The following is a 19,114-nucleotide window of genomic DNA, read 5'->3' as shown; positions in this document are numbered from 1 at the left end:
CTTCCGCCACTCGCAAGCGTGAAAATAAAGCTAAAATATCTGTTTGAAACAGATCGACGCGGAAAGTGATAAAGTGTATAGCTGAAGCGGATTTTGTCGATTTTACCCGCTACCAGCGAGCATGAAAATGGGGCTTAAAGCTTGTTTTTCACTGGCGCGCGCAACGACGCGTTTCTCAGCTTTGAAACGTTCAAACGTTTTTACGCGCGTAAAGAAAATAACATTATGACGCGCGCTAGCGGAAAACAAGCTTTAAACTCAAAATGGGTTAAAATTCAGCCCAAACCTGGGTCCGTATTTACCCAGCCCAAAATTTGGGTTGTTTAGACTCAACCCATTAAAGGTTAAAAATTCAACTTAATTTTGGGTTGAACTCTACCCCGCCTTGGGTTGAACTCTACCCCGCGTTGGGTTGAACTCTACCCCGCCTTGGGTTGAACTCTACCCCGCCTTGGGTTGAAATCTACCCCGCCTTGGGTTGAAATCTACCCCGCCTTGGGTTGAAATCTACCCCGCCTTGGGTTGAAATCTACCCCGCCTTGGGTTGAAATTTAATCGCGTGATTTGCCGTGCAGCTAGGTAGGTAAATTTTAGACCCTAAAATTTTCGTGTGCCTATATAAGACCAAATCAATGTCCCTCTTAGAAATGAATCATTTAAAGGATCCATGGAGAAATTACAGGAATAAAATTTCAACGGAGGCCACACATGGATTACTATTCCTCAAGATAATTACTCTCTAGAGCTTTCGACCCGCAGGTCTTTGTTAAACTAAACGGAAAGAAACCAATTTTCTTATATACAGGGTCTTTTTTTTTTGCTCGGAAAAGTGTTTTTTTTCAAAAACTATTTATAGTACCGATTTCAAATTTGGAAGGTCAATTCTCTATACCGGGGGACATCAGTTTGAGAAATTTGAGCGTTTTCGGTAATGTTTTTCACCAATTTTGAAAAATTATTTTTCGACCACTAGGTGCGAGATAAAAAATTTCTATTATAAAGTTGTAGGCCGTCATCGAAAACCCTTAAAAATTGTTCACTCGACGAAAAACAATTTATTTATCAGTGAAAATTCGAGCTTGAAAAATTTACAAGTTGGTGAAGCCAAATTACGATTGTTTGAAACGATAATTGAAACCGAATTACCTAATCCAGTTGAAACTTTGGTTAAAAAAACGACCGGATTTAAAAAACACGAGGCTATAGGTCAATCCTAAACTTTGGGAGATTATTATCAGTGTTTGATAATATTTCGAACAATGCCTCGTTATTCAGAAGCTGAGCGTACCGAGATAGTTGCCATTTACTATGGAGAAGCAGCGCAAAACCTTAGAAGAGTGACTGAAATCTTCGCAGAAAGACATCCAAATGGAGCACCATCTGTAAATACAGTAAGACGAGCAATTCACGATTTCAATCAATTTGGTCACTTGCAACCTAGGTTTCGCGGTATGGGTCAACCGGATTTAGACTTCGAGAACAATGTACTCGCGTACTTTGTGGCATATCCTCGTCACAGTTGCGCTAACGCCGCTGCTGATTTGGGTTGTTCTGCAAATCGTGTGTGGAAAATTCTTCGTAAGAATCGCTATCACCCATACAGAGCTACGCTCCACCAAGGACTAATTGACGGAGACCATCAAAGACGTTATGAATTTAGCAACTGGTTACTAAATGCTGTCCAAGAAGATAGACAATTTTTGCGCCATGTTTTGTTCTCCGACGAAGCGTCATTTTCTAGAGATGGGCCCTTTAATCATCAAAACAGCCATCTTTGGTCTGACATCAACCCACATTGGGGTTTTGAATATCATCACCAGGTTCAATTTGAACGGGTCAATGTTTGGGTTGGACTTGTTGGAAACCGTTTGATTGGTCCCTTTTTCCTGCCGACGAACCTCAACGGCCAAAGGTATTTACATTTTCTACAGAACGAACTGAGTGACGCAATCGACGACCTTCCATTGGCTGAAAGACGTCAGTTGTGGTTTCAGCAAGATGGCGCCCCTCCGCATTTTTCCCGGCAAGTAACTGAGCACCTCAACAACGAGTTTCCTGAAAGGTGGATAGGGAGAAATGGTCCAGTGCATTGGCCAGCAAGGTCACCTGACCTAACACCGCTGGATTATTTTCTCTGGGGATTCGTTAAAGCAAAGGTATACGCCACGCCCATTGAAACTAGGGAGGAACTCATTAGACGAATAATCAGTGCTTGCCGAGACGTCACACCAGAAATGGTAGAGAAAGCGTTTGAGAACTTAATTGTCCGCGCACAAACCTGTGTTGCAGCCAATGGTGATATTATTGAAAATGTTTTGTAAAAATTTATGTGAATAAAATATCTGCATTTAAAAACCAAACGTGTACATTTTTTCAAGTGTGAAAACTCTACTACGTTTGGATTAGACTTGTTCCCTTTTCAATTATCGTTTCAAACAATCGTAATTTGGCTTCACCAACTTGTAAATTTTTCAAGCTCGAATTTTCACTGATAAATAAGTTGTTTTTCGTCGAGTGAACAATTTTTAAGGGTTTTCGATGACGGCCTACAACTTTATAATAGAAATTTTTTATCTCGCACCTAGTGGTCGAAAAATAATTTTTCAAAATTGGTGAAAAACATTACCGAAAACGCTCAAATTTCTCAAACTGATGTCCCCCGGTATAGAGAATTGACCTTCCAAATTTGAAATCGGTACTATAAATAGTTTTTGAAAAAAAAACACTTTTCCGAGCAAAAAAAAAAGACCCTGTATATCGTTTCGTAAAAAACCTACAAAGTTATCAATTGTTAAAAATTAAAATACATTTTTTTAACGATTGATAACTTTTAAGGTTTTTTACGATACGATATATATAAGAAAATTGGTTTCGTTCAAGTTCGTTAGACAAAGACCCGCGGATCGAAAACTCAAGACAGTTTTTGCCTTGATAAATAATAATCCATGTGTGCCCTCCATTTAACTTTTACTCCTACAATTTCTAAATGAAAAAACCTTCATATCTAAGAGGGACGTTTAATTTTTCGTATACAGGGTGTCACCATTTGATCGGCCCAGGAATTTTTCTCAATATCTAAAATATTCAGTATGAACGCTCCCGGGGGAGATCGTTATTTTTGGTAAATTTCAGAAATATCATGAAATTTTTCACGACTTTAGAAGTGTTAGGTTTTGAACGCTACGTGGTACTACCAGCGTCTTTGTTTTTCATGACCAATTATTTCAGTGACGAAATGTCTGATTTCCACCAGAACAATTCCATTTAAGGTTTTCAAGTATGGTCTACAACTTGCTTATTGAAACTTTTCGTCTATCACGTAGCGTTCAAAAACTAACATTTCTAAAACCGTGAAACATTTCACGATTTTTCTGAAATTTACAAATAATAACGATCTCCCCCGAGAGAGATTCTATATGTCCGTTTCGTTGTATTATTTTTATGCATTTTTTTTGTATTTTCAACACATTTTATTTTTAATTATTAAAGTAACAAAAAATGCACTTTTCAACAAATATGAGAATCGGTAGGAATAAGCTAACCATTGTTGAAAATTTTGAAACCAAATGAGATTTAAAAAGATTCTATATGGATTTCAACCCAAATTTTTTACCTAATTTTGGTTTAATAAAACAACCCATAAAAATTAACAAATTTAAAACAATTAATTAATGTTGGGTTGTTATTTACCCAAATTTGGGTTGCAGAGAGACAACCCAATTTTTTTAACTCTTCATTTTTAAGAGTGTATTTTAACGAATCGACTGCATTTATGTTGTGCAAATACTTAAAGATTCTGCACAAGTCAAACGGTACATTTGTACTGGGAAAGCAGTTCTTAAAAATGCATCACGGGATAGCCCTTAAAAAATATCTCACAACGCCGTGATGAGCTGGCCTACAGGAATTCTACTTGCAACGAAGGCCGTGAGTTCCCAAAGATTAGCCATGACCACCGCAATTGCACGTGTGGGGAACGCCGATGCACGCGCCCAGAGGAAGAACAACGACTCCGAAACGAGATTGGTGGCAATCATTGAAATTAACTATAGTGTAATACCTAAGGCACAACCATAGGAGAGGTAAGCTAGCTACTTTTATTGATTTATTCACCGATCACCGGGTTCATATGTGTAATCCATCTCGTCTTAAAGTTATCCATCCAAGATCAAGTTATATTAAATCTTGTATTTCCTGTCGTCTGCTCACGCTCATATGTTCCGAATGCCGGTATTTCGCAATACTTAAAGCTTAATTTTAACAAATAAATATTAAATATTTATTTTAAAAATAAAATACTATCTATATTGGTTTTATTGGTCCGCGTCGTCAGCTTAGCAGCGTAGAACTGAGTTATCGTTTTTACGGTCGCCCGTAAGTGCAAAAAGAATGAAGGATGCTGGTTATAATTAAGTTTCGTAAGCGAGCAGGCGCCGAGAGCCAAAGCTATAAAATACTTGACTAGTCACCGTGTTTTTAAGAGATGTCTTTCGAGTAATTCCATGTTATCGAAAGTTAAATAAAATCCCTATATATCTGCAATATTATTACTATCCTAAAAATATTTATTATATGAATTATAAATTATTAATTTATTTCTTTGTATTATAGTAAAATTAAATTAAATTTTAACTATTTTTTTAATATGGGTTTAGGTAGTAGTTTTTGTGAATCATAGATGACGAATACGAAATTTTCCCAAAATAAATTCCACTCAGTCATTTTGAGAAAGACGCTTTCGTGCAAATAGAGGGACACCCTTTTGTATTTTCTCAGTGGCGTCGATTAGTGCTCACGTGAACTAAAAGCCCATTTCGTTTAAAATTTAAAAAACAAATCTTACTTACCAACATCTGAGAGTTCATATTGCAAGTGGCAGACAACAGTTGAAATGAAAAGAAGCTTCAACAAAACTTTCACTGTCAGAGAGCCCATTTCGCATTCGTTATTAAAGATCTGTTTTACGCTCGCTAATAATTTGATCTAAGCAACCTGGAAGTCGTAAACGAAATGATTCGAAAATTTTGAATCTGTTCATTTCATACATACTCCAGTTTTTAGAAGAGAAGTAGAAGAAAAATAAACGAATTATGAAGTTGATTAAATATTCAGAATCAAGCTCGAGCAGAGCAAATACAAAAAATACAGAATATTCTTGAGATTCCACTTAAAAGAATACTTGAATAGTAACCAATTGAATAAAATCCATTTAAATAGGCATAAGTAATATAGCGCTAACGTCTACACCGACACGTATAACAAGTGTTCATTTATTATCTATAGACGTCAAATTTATTTAGCATTCTTACAATGAATAAAACCTCATAAATTCGGCCATAAATATCTGGCAAGTTTTTAACTCCATTGTTAAAAGCAGTTTTTACTTCGTTAAACTAGATTATTTTTAAAAGACTTATGCGTGTAAGCCGCGTAATATTTAACTTGGTGAAGTTCGATTGGTGAAATGATATTGGCAGAAAATACGGGGTTTTTATTAAATTCTAGTCTGTCTGGTGCCTTTCGCTAAAAACTTTTCGGTATTATTGAGTGAAGAGAGATGCCAGCTTTTTCGCGTTGCCAACACCATTCAATGCTTTCAACCAGGCTGCCTTTAATTAAGTCATTGAACTTCGCTAAATGGGCTGGTCCTATGATGGTGCCTGGGAATTTTTTATTAACAGCTGGTTCACGAAATATTCCCGGCAACCCTGTTTAACCTCAATTGCACTTCGTTTGGACTAACGAGGCTACCTGTGAACAGGCCCCCGACTAAATATTTTTTACTCAATCGAGTTCTTTTAGACAGCTTACATTTATCCCCTTGTTGTTTCATATCATGTTAGAGCCAACTAGATTTTTTTAACTGACTACTGATAACATGTTGTAAGTTTTGAGATCGTATATTATTGAAAAGGGTGGGAAGCCGTGCACTTCGACCTTAGGTCCATTGTGCGACCCCCAACCTGTGACTTTCGGTAAAAAGTCCTATTTCCGACACAAAAATAAGAATCTATTTGGCCGGGATGTTGAAGAAGTCATGCGTCTACAACCGATACATACCAAGATGCTCAAACCTTTGAGCCGCATAATAGTCACGGCTACAAAGAATGAGAGGCAGTTTCCTCCACAGTTAGACAAGCCCTACAAATTGGGTCATCACTGACTCCAATAAGCTTTAGGTGTCTGTTAAGTTGGCAAAGGCCTGTAAGTAGGCCAGTTACCAGTGGCGACTTAGGAAGGCTGGGTCCCCGGGGCGGCGGCAGGGTTTTATGACACCCCCCAGGACCATGCAGAAGTTTTCACGGGTCCGTCTTCTTCAAGTTTAATCGTTCTGATTTGCACCCCCCCCCCCTTCGAGCTACTCCGATGGCACCCCCTGCGGCCCTGGTACCCGGGGCGGACCGCCCCCCGCCCCCCCTTAGGCTGCCACTGGCAGTTACCTACCTTAAATAAGTCTTAAAGAGCGAGAGCAGCTCTTTTGCTCTCTGCCTAGACGGGCCAGGGATAAACGCCATGGCCTGCCTTTGACCATCCATCTCAAGCCAAAGCTTGAGTTAACGATCCGACATAAACTTGGAGACCAGGCTGCGTGCTGGCAACGGGGGATGGGTAGAGCAGGTACAGGCCCACTAAACCCAGCTCTTGCACCCTCCCGGGCCAAGGCGTCAGCCTTTTCGTTCCCGTGATGCCCTTTATGATCAGGTATCCTATAAAGTTGAACTTTATTGTGCATCCCAAGATCAGAAAGAAGATCTAAGCAGCTAAGAACCAGTTTAGAAGTGATACTATACTGGTTAAGAGTTTTAAGAGCGGACTGACTATCCGTGTAGATTTGGATAACCTTCCCACGATGCTTCTTTTCCAGACAATAGTCGGCACAGAAGCAGATAGCAGAAATTTCTGCTTGGAAAACGGAAGCGTATTCCCAAAGGCTTTCGTAAAAACCATAGTTATAATTAAAGCAGTACATCCCCGTGCCTGTACCAGAATTAGTTTTAGACCCATCGGTAAACCAGACCACCTCACCTCTGGCACCGAGGATAATATTAGCCCAATCAGTGCGGCTATGGAAGTTAACCTCAAAGGCTTGCTTAAGTGTAATTTAGCAGCCGAGATGTCAGAACCCCTCTCAAGTTCGGGTAAATGACTAGAAATATCATGATAGAGTTTGGTGTGACTGTTTACCCAATTATTAGCCTTCCACCACCCATTTTGGTTAAGTCTATAGGCACCAAAAGCAGCAGCTTCCTCTATTAAAAGATGCAGAGGAAGAATGTTCTAGAGAAGCACTTGGGGCGGTTCTCATAGCTCCAGTAATGCCAATATAGGCTAACCTTTGCAGAGTGCGCAGTTCAGACCACATTTTATGAAGTAACCCTTGGCCACAGCTGCGTAAGACAGAATGGGTCTGATGATCGTAGTATACAGCCAGTAAACAACTCTGGGACTAAGCCCCATGATTTACTGAATGTACTCTTAATCCTCCAAAATAACATTTTGCCCTTCTTGATAATATACTCGAGATGTGGTTTCCATGTTAATTTGCTGTCAAGGATGACACAAAGTTATTTCCAAAGTTTGTTCCAAAAAAGGAAATACCATTGAACAATCCCTGGACCATTTTACAAGTAAATGGGACCAGGACCGTCTTACTAGGATTAACTGTCGTTGCGAATTTCCTAGTGACAATGATGGCAATATCATCAGCGTAACCGAAACATCAACTATTCAGCTTCCGCGTTAGATTGTCCACCACCAGGCACCACAGAAGGGGGAGAGAGAACCCCTTGAGGGAGTCACCGAGCAGGAGGACATCACTTTCGGGTCAGTTAACATGGACTTGATCGAAAAACACAATGTGTCATTGACTTGTTAAAAATAAAGGTTTATAAAACTACCAAAATTGGACTTTTAATTTATTTCAAACCATTTGGTTACTTAAAAGGGTCTAATCAATTTTACTCTTTCATGTTTAATACAATACCTTTTGGGGTATTGAAAGGGAACGAGCCCTAAGAATAAACCTTTTCCAGTCCTGGTGGTTAAGGTATAAAAAAGTTACGTTCTAACATTTAGTCCTTTTGAATACCCATTTAATTCCCTTAAACGAAGAAAAAAATTATATGAACCAATTTCGAGACTAGTATTTGAATACTACCTTATTTATTTTTTTAATATTGTCTTTAAAATAACTTAATGCGAAGAAATTCCCATCACCAGGAATATTTAACTAAGGTTAAGTCTTTAAAAATTTGATAACAGATTTTAAATATAGGCGATATTGATTAAGGCGTCAAACTATGATAACCCAAATATCGGCAATGAAGAATTTTTGCTATGTGTATATCAAAAACTGAAAGTATTAAATATTACTTCACGTGATCAAGGAAGAGACGTATTTATAGACAACATTAGTATTATTTTATTTTTTGCTTTATGAGGATAGTTTTTCGAAAAGAAAAGCCATATTTGGTTTTCTGCCTAAATGTTTGCCACTATCGTTTCAACATCGCCAACTACCGAACCATTGACGGGACCTAAAGACTGAATGTAGTTATTGTTAATCCTAATTGTGGTAGCGTCTCCGGCTTCGTGCAATTTATCCCACAACCCTTTGGTACCCTCCAGCAAACCGGAAGCACCTTTAAAGGTTATCACTTTCTTCACAGACACGCAAGCATCGACGTTAGTAGAAGACTGGCATATATTTTGGACTTCTTCGTATTCTACTACCAACTTTTCTATTTCGCTCTCCAGGTTCACATGTTTCTCCAGGAGAGTTCGATTCTCGTTTTCCAGTTCTTTGATGCGCGATTCCAGTTTCTCGATGAGACGATTTCCCTCCATGAGCAGCACATCACGCTGGCTCTCTAATTCGCGCTTACTCCGTTGTCGCTCCTGTTGCAGCTCATCTTGATGTTCTCTTTTCATCTCTTCAATTTGAGCGTCTAGAAGCGTCTTGATTCCCTCAAGATCAGTCACTTTAAGAGCCAATTCCTCTGGCATATTTTCTCGCTCTTGGCCATTGTTTTGTTGAATCTCTTTGATTCTTTTCTGAAGGTGTTCTACTTCCCTCTCTTTTTTCCTTAATTTCTGGGAGTACTTTCTCTTCAACTTTTCGAGACTGTGGTTCTGGTCATTTACGCCCTTGTCGACGGCTGTCTGTATTTTCGAAATATAATTGGAAGTGTTCCGAAACTTTATACAGAGTTTCCTGACTTTTCTTTTCCGGGCGTCAATAACGTACGACAAAAGATTATTGTCGTTGGTTTTCAATTCCTTGGCCTCCATATCGGCTTCTGCGGTAGAGAGGCTTTTCAGGGCAATTGCGTTTCCGTCTTGGACATAATCTCCACTTGGACGTTCTTCGGACCCATTTGATATGTTTAAAATAGGCTTTCGCGATTGCCGCCAAGATAAAATTAGATCTTTAGTTAGTATGTAACCGTATTTATCAGCTTTTTCCCAGGCAGTCAAACCATCCTTGTTAAGGGCTTCAAAATCCGCTCCGCGTTGAAGCAACAATTCTACCAAGGGCCACTGATTGACAGCAAAATGAACAGGCGTTTCTTGGTCGGCATTCACCGCTTCGAGATCAGCTCCGTTATCTAATAACAGAAGAGCAATGTCCTTTCGTCCGCATCTGCACGCGACGTGAAGTGGGGAGTTGTTAAACCCAAGACGCGCTTGGACATCAGCTCCTTTTTCAATGAGAAACTTCGCAATATCGAAATGTCCTTGTTCAGCAGCTACGCTTAACAGCGTGAAATTAGTGATCCCGGAAGCGGGACTCTCCACCGGACAACCATTTTCAATGAACAACTTCACCACAGCTAAACGGCCCTCCTGCGTTGCTGCCCACAAAGGAGTACTTCCGTCCTTGGCCGCAATATTCACGTCTGCTCCATTCTCCATCAGAAGCCTAACAAGCTCCAAATAACCTTTGACCGCAGCGCCGTATACCGCAGTTTGTCCGTCTTCAACCGCTTTATTAACATCGGCGCCCTTTTCAATTAACAGTTTCGCGGTTTCTAATCGACCACAGTATGACGCCGTGTACAAGGGGGTTACCCATATTTTAAACCATAGTTTAGATAATCGACCAATTCCGTTGACGTCGACTCCTTCTTGGAGTAATACGGCAAGTCGTTGATCGTCATATGTCCTCACTGCGTCGCATAAATCCGATACTTTGGCGAACATCATCTTTATTTAATGAAATTGAGCTCTATTCTGAAATAATTATAGGTTTAAAAGTTAAAATGAGAGACCAAACAATCAAATCTATCTAAAAGGCAAAAATCCGCTTAGATTATTTAACAAATAGAATAAAAATAGTTGATGTATTTTAAAATTTCGAGTGAGTAGTAAATTCAAGTGTAAATGGGTCGTCTACATCTACAGTAAAAATTTCAACCATTCAAAAATATTTATCGATGAGTAATTACTATTTACATCACCATTAAAATGATATAAATAAACTGAATTTTGTATAGCCGAGTGCTGTACAATTTTTACGCTTTCTGTTGCACGCGCCGTGCGTAGATTAAATGATTGACAAAACCCTTGACCAAAATACAAAAAAACCTCTGCTTGTCGCCTACTAGCCTTATTCTTCATCAAAAACAAACCACTTCTCTAACAACGGTTAAATATAGGACAATAATACGGAGTTAAGCAAGAGTTGTTTGATTTTGTAAATGTATATGTCTCTATATCATATCTTATGTTCATTTTCCGTATTAATAAGATTTTCGCCCCGGGTCAATGTGCGCAAAATGACACATTCTGTATATGTAAAATCGCTGCCAGCTGTTGCACAAATTGGAGAAAAGTTAAATTACAAGTATCTGTAATGCATAAACATTTATTGTCGAGCAATTGAAAAAAGATAAATTCCGTTGTTTGACTTTTGTTCATTTTCCCAGCTTTTTTCTGTTTTCGACAATTTATTCATAGTTTTGTAATACGACCATTTCAATAGATTACTAGCCAAGTTACTAAAGGCAACCTATTTCAAATAACAATTGGGATACACCCATTTCTAATAAATTTCAACCGAAAACAACAGTTATTTGCACTGTATTTTGATATTGTTTCACTAAAATTTTGTAATGTATAAAACATTTTTTAATAACTGATAAATTTAAGGAATAAAGTCAAAAATGCATTACAAGAAATGGAAATAAACCAAATGAAACTTTTAATTTTAAACACTAAATGTAAAAATTCGAAAGACACAAGATAACAAAAACATGTACCAAAATTACGTCACACAAAAAAAAAACGAATTTTTCGTCAGCCCCTCTGACTGGTAAGAGTAACAATTGCAAAGACCCCAGCCCCTAAAATACGTCACCAATATTTGGAGACGCATTATTTATAAGTCGAGTACTAAATTTATAGTTTTCCTTAAAATAATAGATAATTTAAGTTCCGTTATGGAATAACAATTTGTGACGTAGCACTTACGTAGCGTGACGTAATTTACGAATGACCTCCAAACAATGAGCGAGTAATTATTGCTAGACACTAAATTACAAACTCAAATAAAATAAGTTAAAACCAATTAAAATATAAAATCGGCAGATTACATTGATTTCGAGATAGTATTGAGCGCAACACACATTTTAATAACCAAAGTTGAGAGTACGATTTTACTCCACAGTGTAGGATATTGTTGGTTTAAATGTTTACCCAGTCCCTTATTTTAATATAAAAAGATACACTTTTGACATAATTTACCTTGATCTGTAGATTCCCTAAATGGTCTGACCTCTGCTAACTACACCCAATGTTCTTGTAGGCGACCAATTCTTTGTAATTAAACTAATTTTAAAACGTTACCTCAATTACGCATACCCGTCAAAGATGCAACGCGAAATTAAACAAATAAAAACTCATGTACCTCATCAAATAAAACTGTTTCAACCTTTAAATAAAGCGTAGACTGCATTTTGCAACGCCGTAGTTTTACTGTCCAATATTATTAACAGTTTCTTTAGATTATCTATTGACGTCAAGAGAAAAGAGATGGTTGTTTACAAGACGTCTTATCACTAAAAATAATTGAGATAAAACAGTAAAAGTAAAACATAATGGGGCCGCCCGAGATCGGAGCACGTGGCGCCATCCCATGGTTCATTACGAAACTAAATTTTTACAGTTTACATATGAGCCACTTAGCGACCAACACCAGAAGCTTCTAAACTAAGCAGACCCTCTGTGATTTATCGCATCCTTAGCAAATAAAATTCAGCTGGTTTATGAACTTCTTACGTTATCCGCTGTTTGGCTCTATAGTCTTAGTCGATAGCTACGCCGCAAAATTTTCGTTTGAAAACGAAAACATTTGAGAGAGTTGGCCGTTTTCGATCTATCGAAATCTGGCAGCCTTGCGTGCCTACCGCCCTGTATCTCCATACCGAAAATGGCCGACGATTACGCCGCCGAAAATATTTTACAAAACTGATCGGCGGCATTTTTGACCGTTATTTTGAATTATCGACTAGGACTATACAAACTGAAATATCTAATTATTTCTCGATTCTACAAACTCGGCCGTATTCTGCATGACCCCGCAAGTAAGAAGGGAAACGCCTACTTGCTTCGGCCCTACCATTCGACGAGAGCTTACTGATTTCCCTCTTCTTCCCCTCTTGCTTGGCCAATTGAAGGGCTGCAGCAACGTCACTAGTGTGACGTGACTATTGATGACCCATGTTCCGGAAATAACGTTAAAACGCTCTCTACTTCAAAATTAAGCGTTCAGTGTCATCTAGTGTTATTTTAGGGAAGATAATTGCCATGCCATCTATTTTTCATTTTTTATTCAAAACTTTTGTAATGCCATCTTCTTACATACCAAAAAGTAATAGCCCTAAAACAATGCCATCTACTTTAAATTTAATTAACTTTAGAACAACATCTTTTAGGATAATAACAATAATTTTAAATAGCCTTCCATAGTAATCTGAATCTTGTTTGAAATTAAAACAGAATAAAAATATAATTATTTTTTACAATATTTTTATTACATATTCAGCTTTAGTGTACAATTTATTGAATAAAATTTACATAAAAGTACAGCCAACTTTGACCAATCAGTTGCGCGGGAAAAAAGGAAGAAGAGCTTCATGAAGTTACCAACAACAAGTGACGAATATTCTTTAGTTCGTTTACTTTATGGAATTAAATTCTAGCAAGAAATATGAACCTGTAGGCCATATAAAATTCTGCACCTATAAGCCATATCGAAATAGGAACCTCTAGGAGTAGCGAACTGGTGATTGTATTATCATTAGCTACTAAGCGGCTGGAGCTCTGTTCCAACAGCCAAATGTAGGCGGTGGTGATATTTACACCTTTTATGTTGCTATAATTGGCTGCATTCAAATAGGTATGGCCCTTAAATCCACTTATGGAAATAACTGCTCACCCATTCGCCATCCTTACAGTTTTTTTTCTCCCAATCACAAAAAGAAATAAAGTTTTTTGGTATTGTTTGGAAAATGTCTAGAAATTTGTGAAATAAATATTTGACTCAATTCGGTTTTGTGAAATATTTTTGTAAGCACTAAGCAATTGTTTAAAAATGGGTGATGAAGACCCTTCATATACTGCGGTGGAAGTGGAAGCCTCTATTCCCCATCTTAAGGAACCCAAATGTGAAGAGCTTCAGCGGCATAAAAGCAGTGCTCATAACTATAAGCAGAATAATCGATGGGAAACAGTTGCACTCGTGGTTAATCTGCTTTGCTAGCCCCCAAAATTTCCTCGTCTGATTTTAAAATAATGGAACAACCTAAAAACGGATGCAAGAAATCACAATACTGGTGGCGGTTAATATCCAGACATACTTAAAAATGAACCACTTGAAACAAAACATTTGTACATATTATTGCATAAGTGTCGTACAGAGGAGTACCTTGTAGTATTTACATCTGAATAAGGGCTTTCTGTGGAAAATCTGCAATATATAAAGAGTGGTAATGATGTGAGGAGATAATTGTTAATTAATACATTCAGCCTTTTCAATCTGACTGCATCCAGAGAGAGTCGTTAGGAAGATTAATGAAGCTTCTGGAGTAGGGAAAAAAATTAAAGTAAAAAGCAATTGTGACAAAATAAATATTACCTTTAAGTACAATGTTAATGAACTAACTGAGTTTAGTGCTCTTGATTGAAAAATATTCTTGCCAATTGTAACAGGACGGGAGAAATTTTACAAAGTTCGAAAAATGATGAAAGAGACAGCAGGATAAAATAATAATCCATCGACACATCGGCCCTAACAGTAAATAAAAAAACATTACAGTAAATATCATTCGTTTTGACGTATTTTTAAGGGCCAGCCCTTGTGGGTTAGGACACTAAGCCAACGTGCAAAGATATCACCCAAATATACATGCGAATGTGTATTATTGATGTGCGCAGAGTTCATACGGTAATATGCATCTGAAATAAAAATATTGTTATTTCCAAATTAATAATGTAATCATAATTTACAAAGATTATTGTACCATTGGCTCTTCAATTTTATAATTTTGTACCGGAAAGCCGCATGTGTTGATGAGCGTTACTGAACGTAGCCCAGTTTCGTGGTTACTAGACAAAACACGTTGAAAAGAGCCTTAGCTGTAAAAAATAACGCCAATTAAAACATTATGTTCAACGATTGTAACGTACATATTAATTACCTGCTTCTCCAATGATGTGCTAAGCTAAACATTCTCAATTCCATGCTACCTTCGTTGAAAATTTCTACTTCTTCCGCTAAGCCTATCGCTTCAATTCCCACGACAGCAGCAATAACTGCAATTGCAGTTTCGGCAAAATTCACTTTACAAATGATATTAAAAATGTCGGAAAATTTTAACCGGAAGTTGGGAATTCAAAACAAGTAATACGTCACACTAAAGCAGCCCTTCAATTGGCCAAGCAAGAGGGGAAAGAAGAGGGAAACCAGAGAGCTCTCGTCGAATGGTAGGGCCGAAGCAAGTAGGCGTTTCCCTTCTTACTTGCGGGGTCATGCAGAATACGGCCGACTGTCACTTCGGAACCAAGACTTTCACTATCTTAGGGCCTTCTAAGACTAAAGCTGCCTTAAATTGAATGTTATTCGATCTATTCAGCCTCATATTGGGTAATCCACATCTGTTACAATAATTTCCAGTTGATTTCTAGCTTTCTTCAATTTATTGGTCTTTATGTAGCAGACATTTAATTAGCTTCTTGGGTAAAGTGTAGAATGGTTGAAACCTCCCAATGTTTTTAATAATTTTTTTTAAAAGGCAAGATTATTTTAATCGAAAACTTTTAGACGGAAATGACTCTTCCCGAAGATATGATTTTTTTTATATTTGGTATTTCCCAATAATTTTTACCTAGGACGATTCTTTATATTGCTAGATTTTTAAACGTTTTGGGTAAAGTAGGGATGATGAGTACACGACGATTTGTTTTATTTATTTATTACACTTTATTTCCGTTATGAGTGCGGTTTTACAAGCTCTTGGATTTTTTGGCTGTTCAAGATAAGTTGCGCTAGGGGCGGTCCATAAAATTTACTTTTTTGGCGTAATGCCAAGGAAACGAGTGTTTCCCGATGAAAATTGTTTACATTTTGGGCCGATAACTTTAAATTTTGCAAGGTATAAAACATTTAATGTTTTGGCATTATGCCAAAGGAAGAGGATGTTTCCGGTATATTTGTTATCGAGGAAGTTCGATGACCTATTATTTTTCCGCACCCCCTATTGAGGTAGGTCCTTAAGGGGTTGGAGTGTGTGTATAACTGGGGGCTTTACCGGGGAGTCGAGGTCCGGCTCTTGTTACCCAAAGGGCGGTGGTGCACTCGTAGATGTTAGCTCTGATCAAATGGTCCTATCTCCACCTCCGGCTTCGGTCAGGTATGTGCTGGAAACTGAGCTTTGGCTCAGGCTAACGGAGAGGGTCCAGGCAAACTGGTCGCCTCGGAGGACTGGTTAGCCTGCTGTGTGGTGGCGGGTCTGCGTATGAGGGGCAGTGGTCCTGTTTCCCGGCCTTTTGGGGCAACACCGGGTGTCCGGTGCCAGTTGTTCTGGGTTACTTGGGCCGCTGTGTGCCCGTCGTTCCCCCTTTAGGAGTTCTTTCTGAAGGGTCTGGCTCTCTACCTATGTAGGTAGGATGTCGGCTGGAGTTTCTATAGCATCCGTTCTTATTCCCACTGCTGTGTGCGAAGTGAGGGGTTGGTCGTCCCATTGTTGCACGTTCTGTTGGGTTGAGTGGCTAGCGTCGAAGGTGCGACCGTCAGCGGTACGGTTCTCTCGCTGCTTTGTCCAGGCTGTGGACGCTGGCGTAGGTTATTATGATGAGGACCTCCGGGGGTGTGCACTCTGTTGGCGGTACACCGGGCTACAAATGTCATACACCTATTGAGGTAAGAATTAGGGCTTTGTCGCGTTTTTGACCCGGAGTGACCCATAAAATTTAGAAACTTCGACAAATTTAAATTATAATATTTAGTTTATCATTGCGAAATCTACAAGAATTTTTGTATACCTATACCGTGGCTTCTTGTTATAATTATATTCGTCTGATGTAACGTTATCTGATACGTCCAAAGTTTGACACCGTATGGAGGAAATCGTTCAAATCTAGCCTTTAAATTTCGCGTGAATATATTTCTGTCGCTTCTCTCTCCCAGTTGAAGTATTTGTTCTTCCGCCAACCCCCTCTCCCCTGCTATGGTCAAGATGGTTTTAGTTGACGCAGAGAGGACAGACAGAGGGACGGACGGAGGGACAGAGAAAGGGAGGGAGAGACAGAGAGAGGCATCGAACGAGAAAATGGGAAAAAAATATTCGATTTCGTTTCTTTACTATCACTGACAGTATATTTGAAAGCCTTTAAATTCCATGCGAAACCATATGTTATATGTTATAAGAAGTTACATATGTCCTCCTCAAGAATTTTTTTTCTCTAAATGTTAAAAGTTCAGAAAAGTGCTGCTCCGCGTAATCGCTTCAGTGATCGTTTTCGTTTGACTTTGGCGGAGGCAGCAGGATTCGAAAGCACGGGCCTTGCCATTTTAGAAAGAGTTTTATTAATCATCCAGTTACTGGTTAATAAAAGACTCTTTCTAAACGAGGGAGTATCTGCTACTGTAGTCGAGTGCAGATTCTCCCTCGTTTTCCTAGGTGCCCTCCGCTAAATAGGCTTGTAACTCTTTTTCTGGGGCTGATGATGTCAAAGGTCTATTTTCGTTCCGAAGAGCCCACAAAGCTGGAAACGCTTCGGAACACTGAATTTTGTTTATTCCTCCAAGTTGTTGTTGCGCATTGGGCGTCGTGACAAAAAACTTCGAACATTTGTTAACGTGACGTCGGTGTCGGGGTATCTGTATTTATCCAAATCCCACAAAGGATTGCTGTAAATATCTACCCCTGTAGCAATTTTTGGTCGGCCCGAAGGTAAAAAAATCGTAAAAAGGCTAGGTAAATTGTTAGTCGAAATGTCCTAGCCGAAATAGGGTTGATCGAGGTCCGCCAACACGGTGCCCGCCAACACGGTGCCCGCCAACATGTTGTCAGAATTTATAGCCCGGTGTACCGGTAAGAAAAGAACCACACCACCGGAGGCCTATCATCAGAATGCCCTACGCCAGCGTCCACAAGCCCGGACAGGTGACAAAACCAGCACGGGTAGCAGAACCCCACTACTGATGGTCGCACCCTCGACGCAAGCCGCTCAACCCAGCAGAAGGTGCAACAATGGGACGACCAGCCCGCCACTTCGCACACAGCAGTGGGATAGAGAACGGATGCTCTAGCAACTCCGGCCGACACCCCACCTACAAAGGCAGGGAGCCAAGCCCTTTGGAGAGAGCTCCTAAAGGGGAACGGCGGGCACACAGCAGCCCGCATAACCCGGCACAGCTGGCACCGGAGATCCCGGTGGGAGCCCAAAAGGCCGGGAGATGGGTCCACCGTGCCCTCATACGGAGGCCCGCAGCCCCACAGCAGGCTACTCAATCCGCCGAGGCGGCCAGTTTGCCCGGCCCCTCTCCATTAGCCTGGGCCGAAGCCCAGTATCCAGCCCACACCTGACCGAAGTCGGAGGTCGGAGATAGGACCCTTTGGACGGAGCTAACATCTCCCAGTGCGCCACCGCCCTTACGGGTTACAAGAGCCGGACCCCGACTCCCCGGTAAAGCCACCAGTTATTGCACACTCCGACCCCTTGAGGGCCGGTGCCCGCCAACACGGTGCCCGCCAACACGGTGCCCGCCAACACGGTGCCCGCCAACACGGTGCCCGCCAACACGGTGCCCGCCAACACGGTGCCCGCCAACACGGTGCCCGCCAACACGGTGCCCGCCCACACGGTGCCCGCCAACACGGTGCCCGCCCACACGGTGCCCGCCCACACGGTGCCCGCCCACACGGTGCCCGCCCACACGGTGCCCGCCCACACGGTGCCCGCCCACACGGTGCCCGCCCACACGGTGCCCGCCCACACGGTGCCCGCCCACACGGTGCCCGCCAACACGGTGCCCGCCAACACGGTGCCCGCCAACACGGTGCCCGCCAACACGGTGCCCGCCAACACGGTGCCCGCCAACACGGTGCCCGCCAACACGGTGCCCGCCACACCGTTTCCCATGGAAAACGTCCGTACCGGCTGCTGTTCAGTTCGCACCCAACTTATAAATACAAGAGACTCAGTTGGACGCTGTTGTAACCAGACAAGCTCGTAGAGATCCACCGCAATCACCTGTTTCTGATCAGCCGCCGTTGCAGTCTACATCTCCCGTCCCGCCGCCGACGCGACCCGCCGTCCCCGACTCGCCGCAAACACCGTCAGCCGTTTCCGTCCAGCCAACGACGCGACCCGCCGTCCCAGACTCACCGCAATCTCAGTTGATCTTGCCCATTGTCCAGGCGCAGCCAACGACGCCAGCAAACCTCCCAGCACGTTATAATCTTCGTCCAAGAGTCTTTCGACTGAGTTACAAGATCTGTTAAATTCACCTTGTATTGTAGAAAGGTCATCTTGTATTGTATATAAATTCACTACAATAAATTGTATTGTGCAAAATATATCCCGTCGTGGTCACAGCATCTCACCTGTA

The 19,114-nt window shown here is 40.6% G+C and overlaps 2 protein-coding genes across 3 annotated transcripts in view; both read right to left on the bottom strand.

Annotated features, from left to right (window-relative positions):
* The window catches only part of LOC149969008 (P-selectin-like), a 28,208-nt gene extending 23,040 nt beyond the window's left edge, over positions 1–5,168 (bottom strand). Inside the window, exons 1-2 of one of the 2 annotated variants that reach the window (XM_090155082.1) lie at positions 5,050–5,168; positions 4,848–4,992 (exon numbers count right to left, since the gene is read on the bottom strand). In XM_090155082.1, coding sequence (XP_090011208.1) covers positions 4,848–4,935 — 88 coding nt within the window. In that variant the 5' untranslated portion in view covers positions 4,936–4,992; positions 5,050–5,168. The remainder of the gene's footprint in view (positions 1–4,847; positions 4,993–5,049) is intronic. The other variant, XM_090155080.1, reaches the window with a different exon arrangement.
* A 3,173-nt stretch (positions 5,169–8,341) lies between these two features.
* Positions 8,342–11,969, bottom strand: LOC149969007 (uncharacterized). Its single transcript, XM_090155079.1, has 2 exons — positions 11,746–11,969; positions 8,342–10,233 (listed from the first exon to the last, which is right to left on the bottom strand). Exon 2 carries the CDS (start codon positions 10,204–10,206, stop codon positions 8,482–8,484), a length of 1,725 nt encoding a protein of 574 aa, XP_090011205.1. The 5' UTR covers positions 10,207–10,233; positions 11,746–11,969; the 3' UTR covers positions 8,342–8,481.
* Between the last annotated feature and the right edge of the window lie 7,145 nt (positions 11,970–19,114).

Source organism: Leiobunum rupestre, chromosome 1 (assembly GCF_980474605.1).
Source record: "Leiobunum rupestre chromosome 1, qqLeiRupe1.1.hap1, whole genome shotgun sequence".
Taxonomy (NCBI): Eukaryota; Metazoa; Arthropoda; class Arachnida; order Opiliones; family Sclerosomatidae; genus Leiobunum; species Leiobunum rupestre.
Note: the sequence above shows the minus strand (reverse complement) of the source record. Positions and strands in the feature narration are given on the sequence as shown.

Coding starts and splice junctions, on each gene's coding strand:
- LOC149969007 (XM_090155079.1), bottom strand. CDS start 10,206: ATGATGTTCGCCAAAGTATCGGATTTATGCGACGCAGTGAGGACATAT.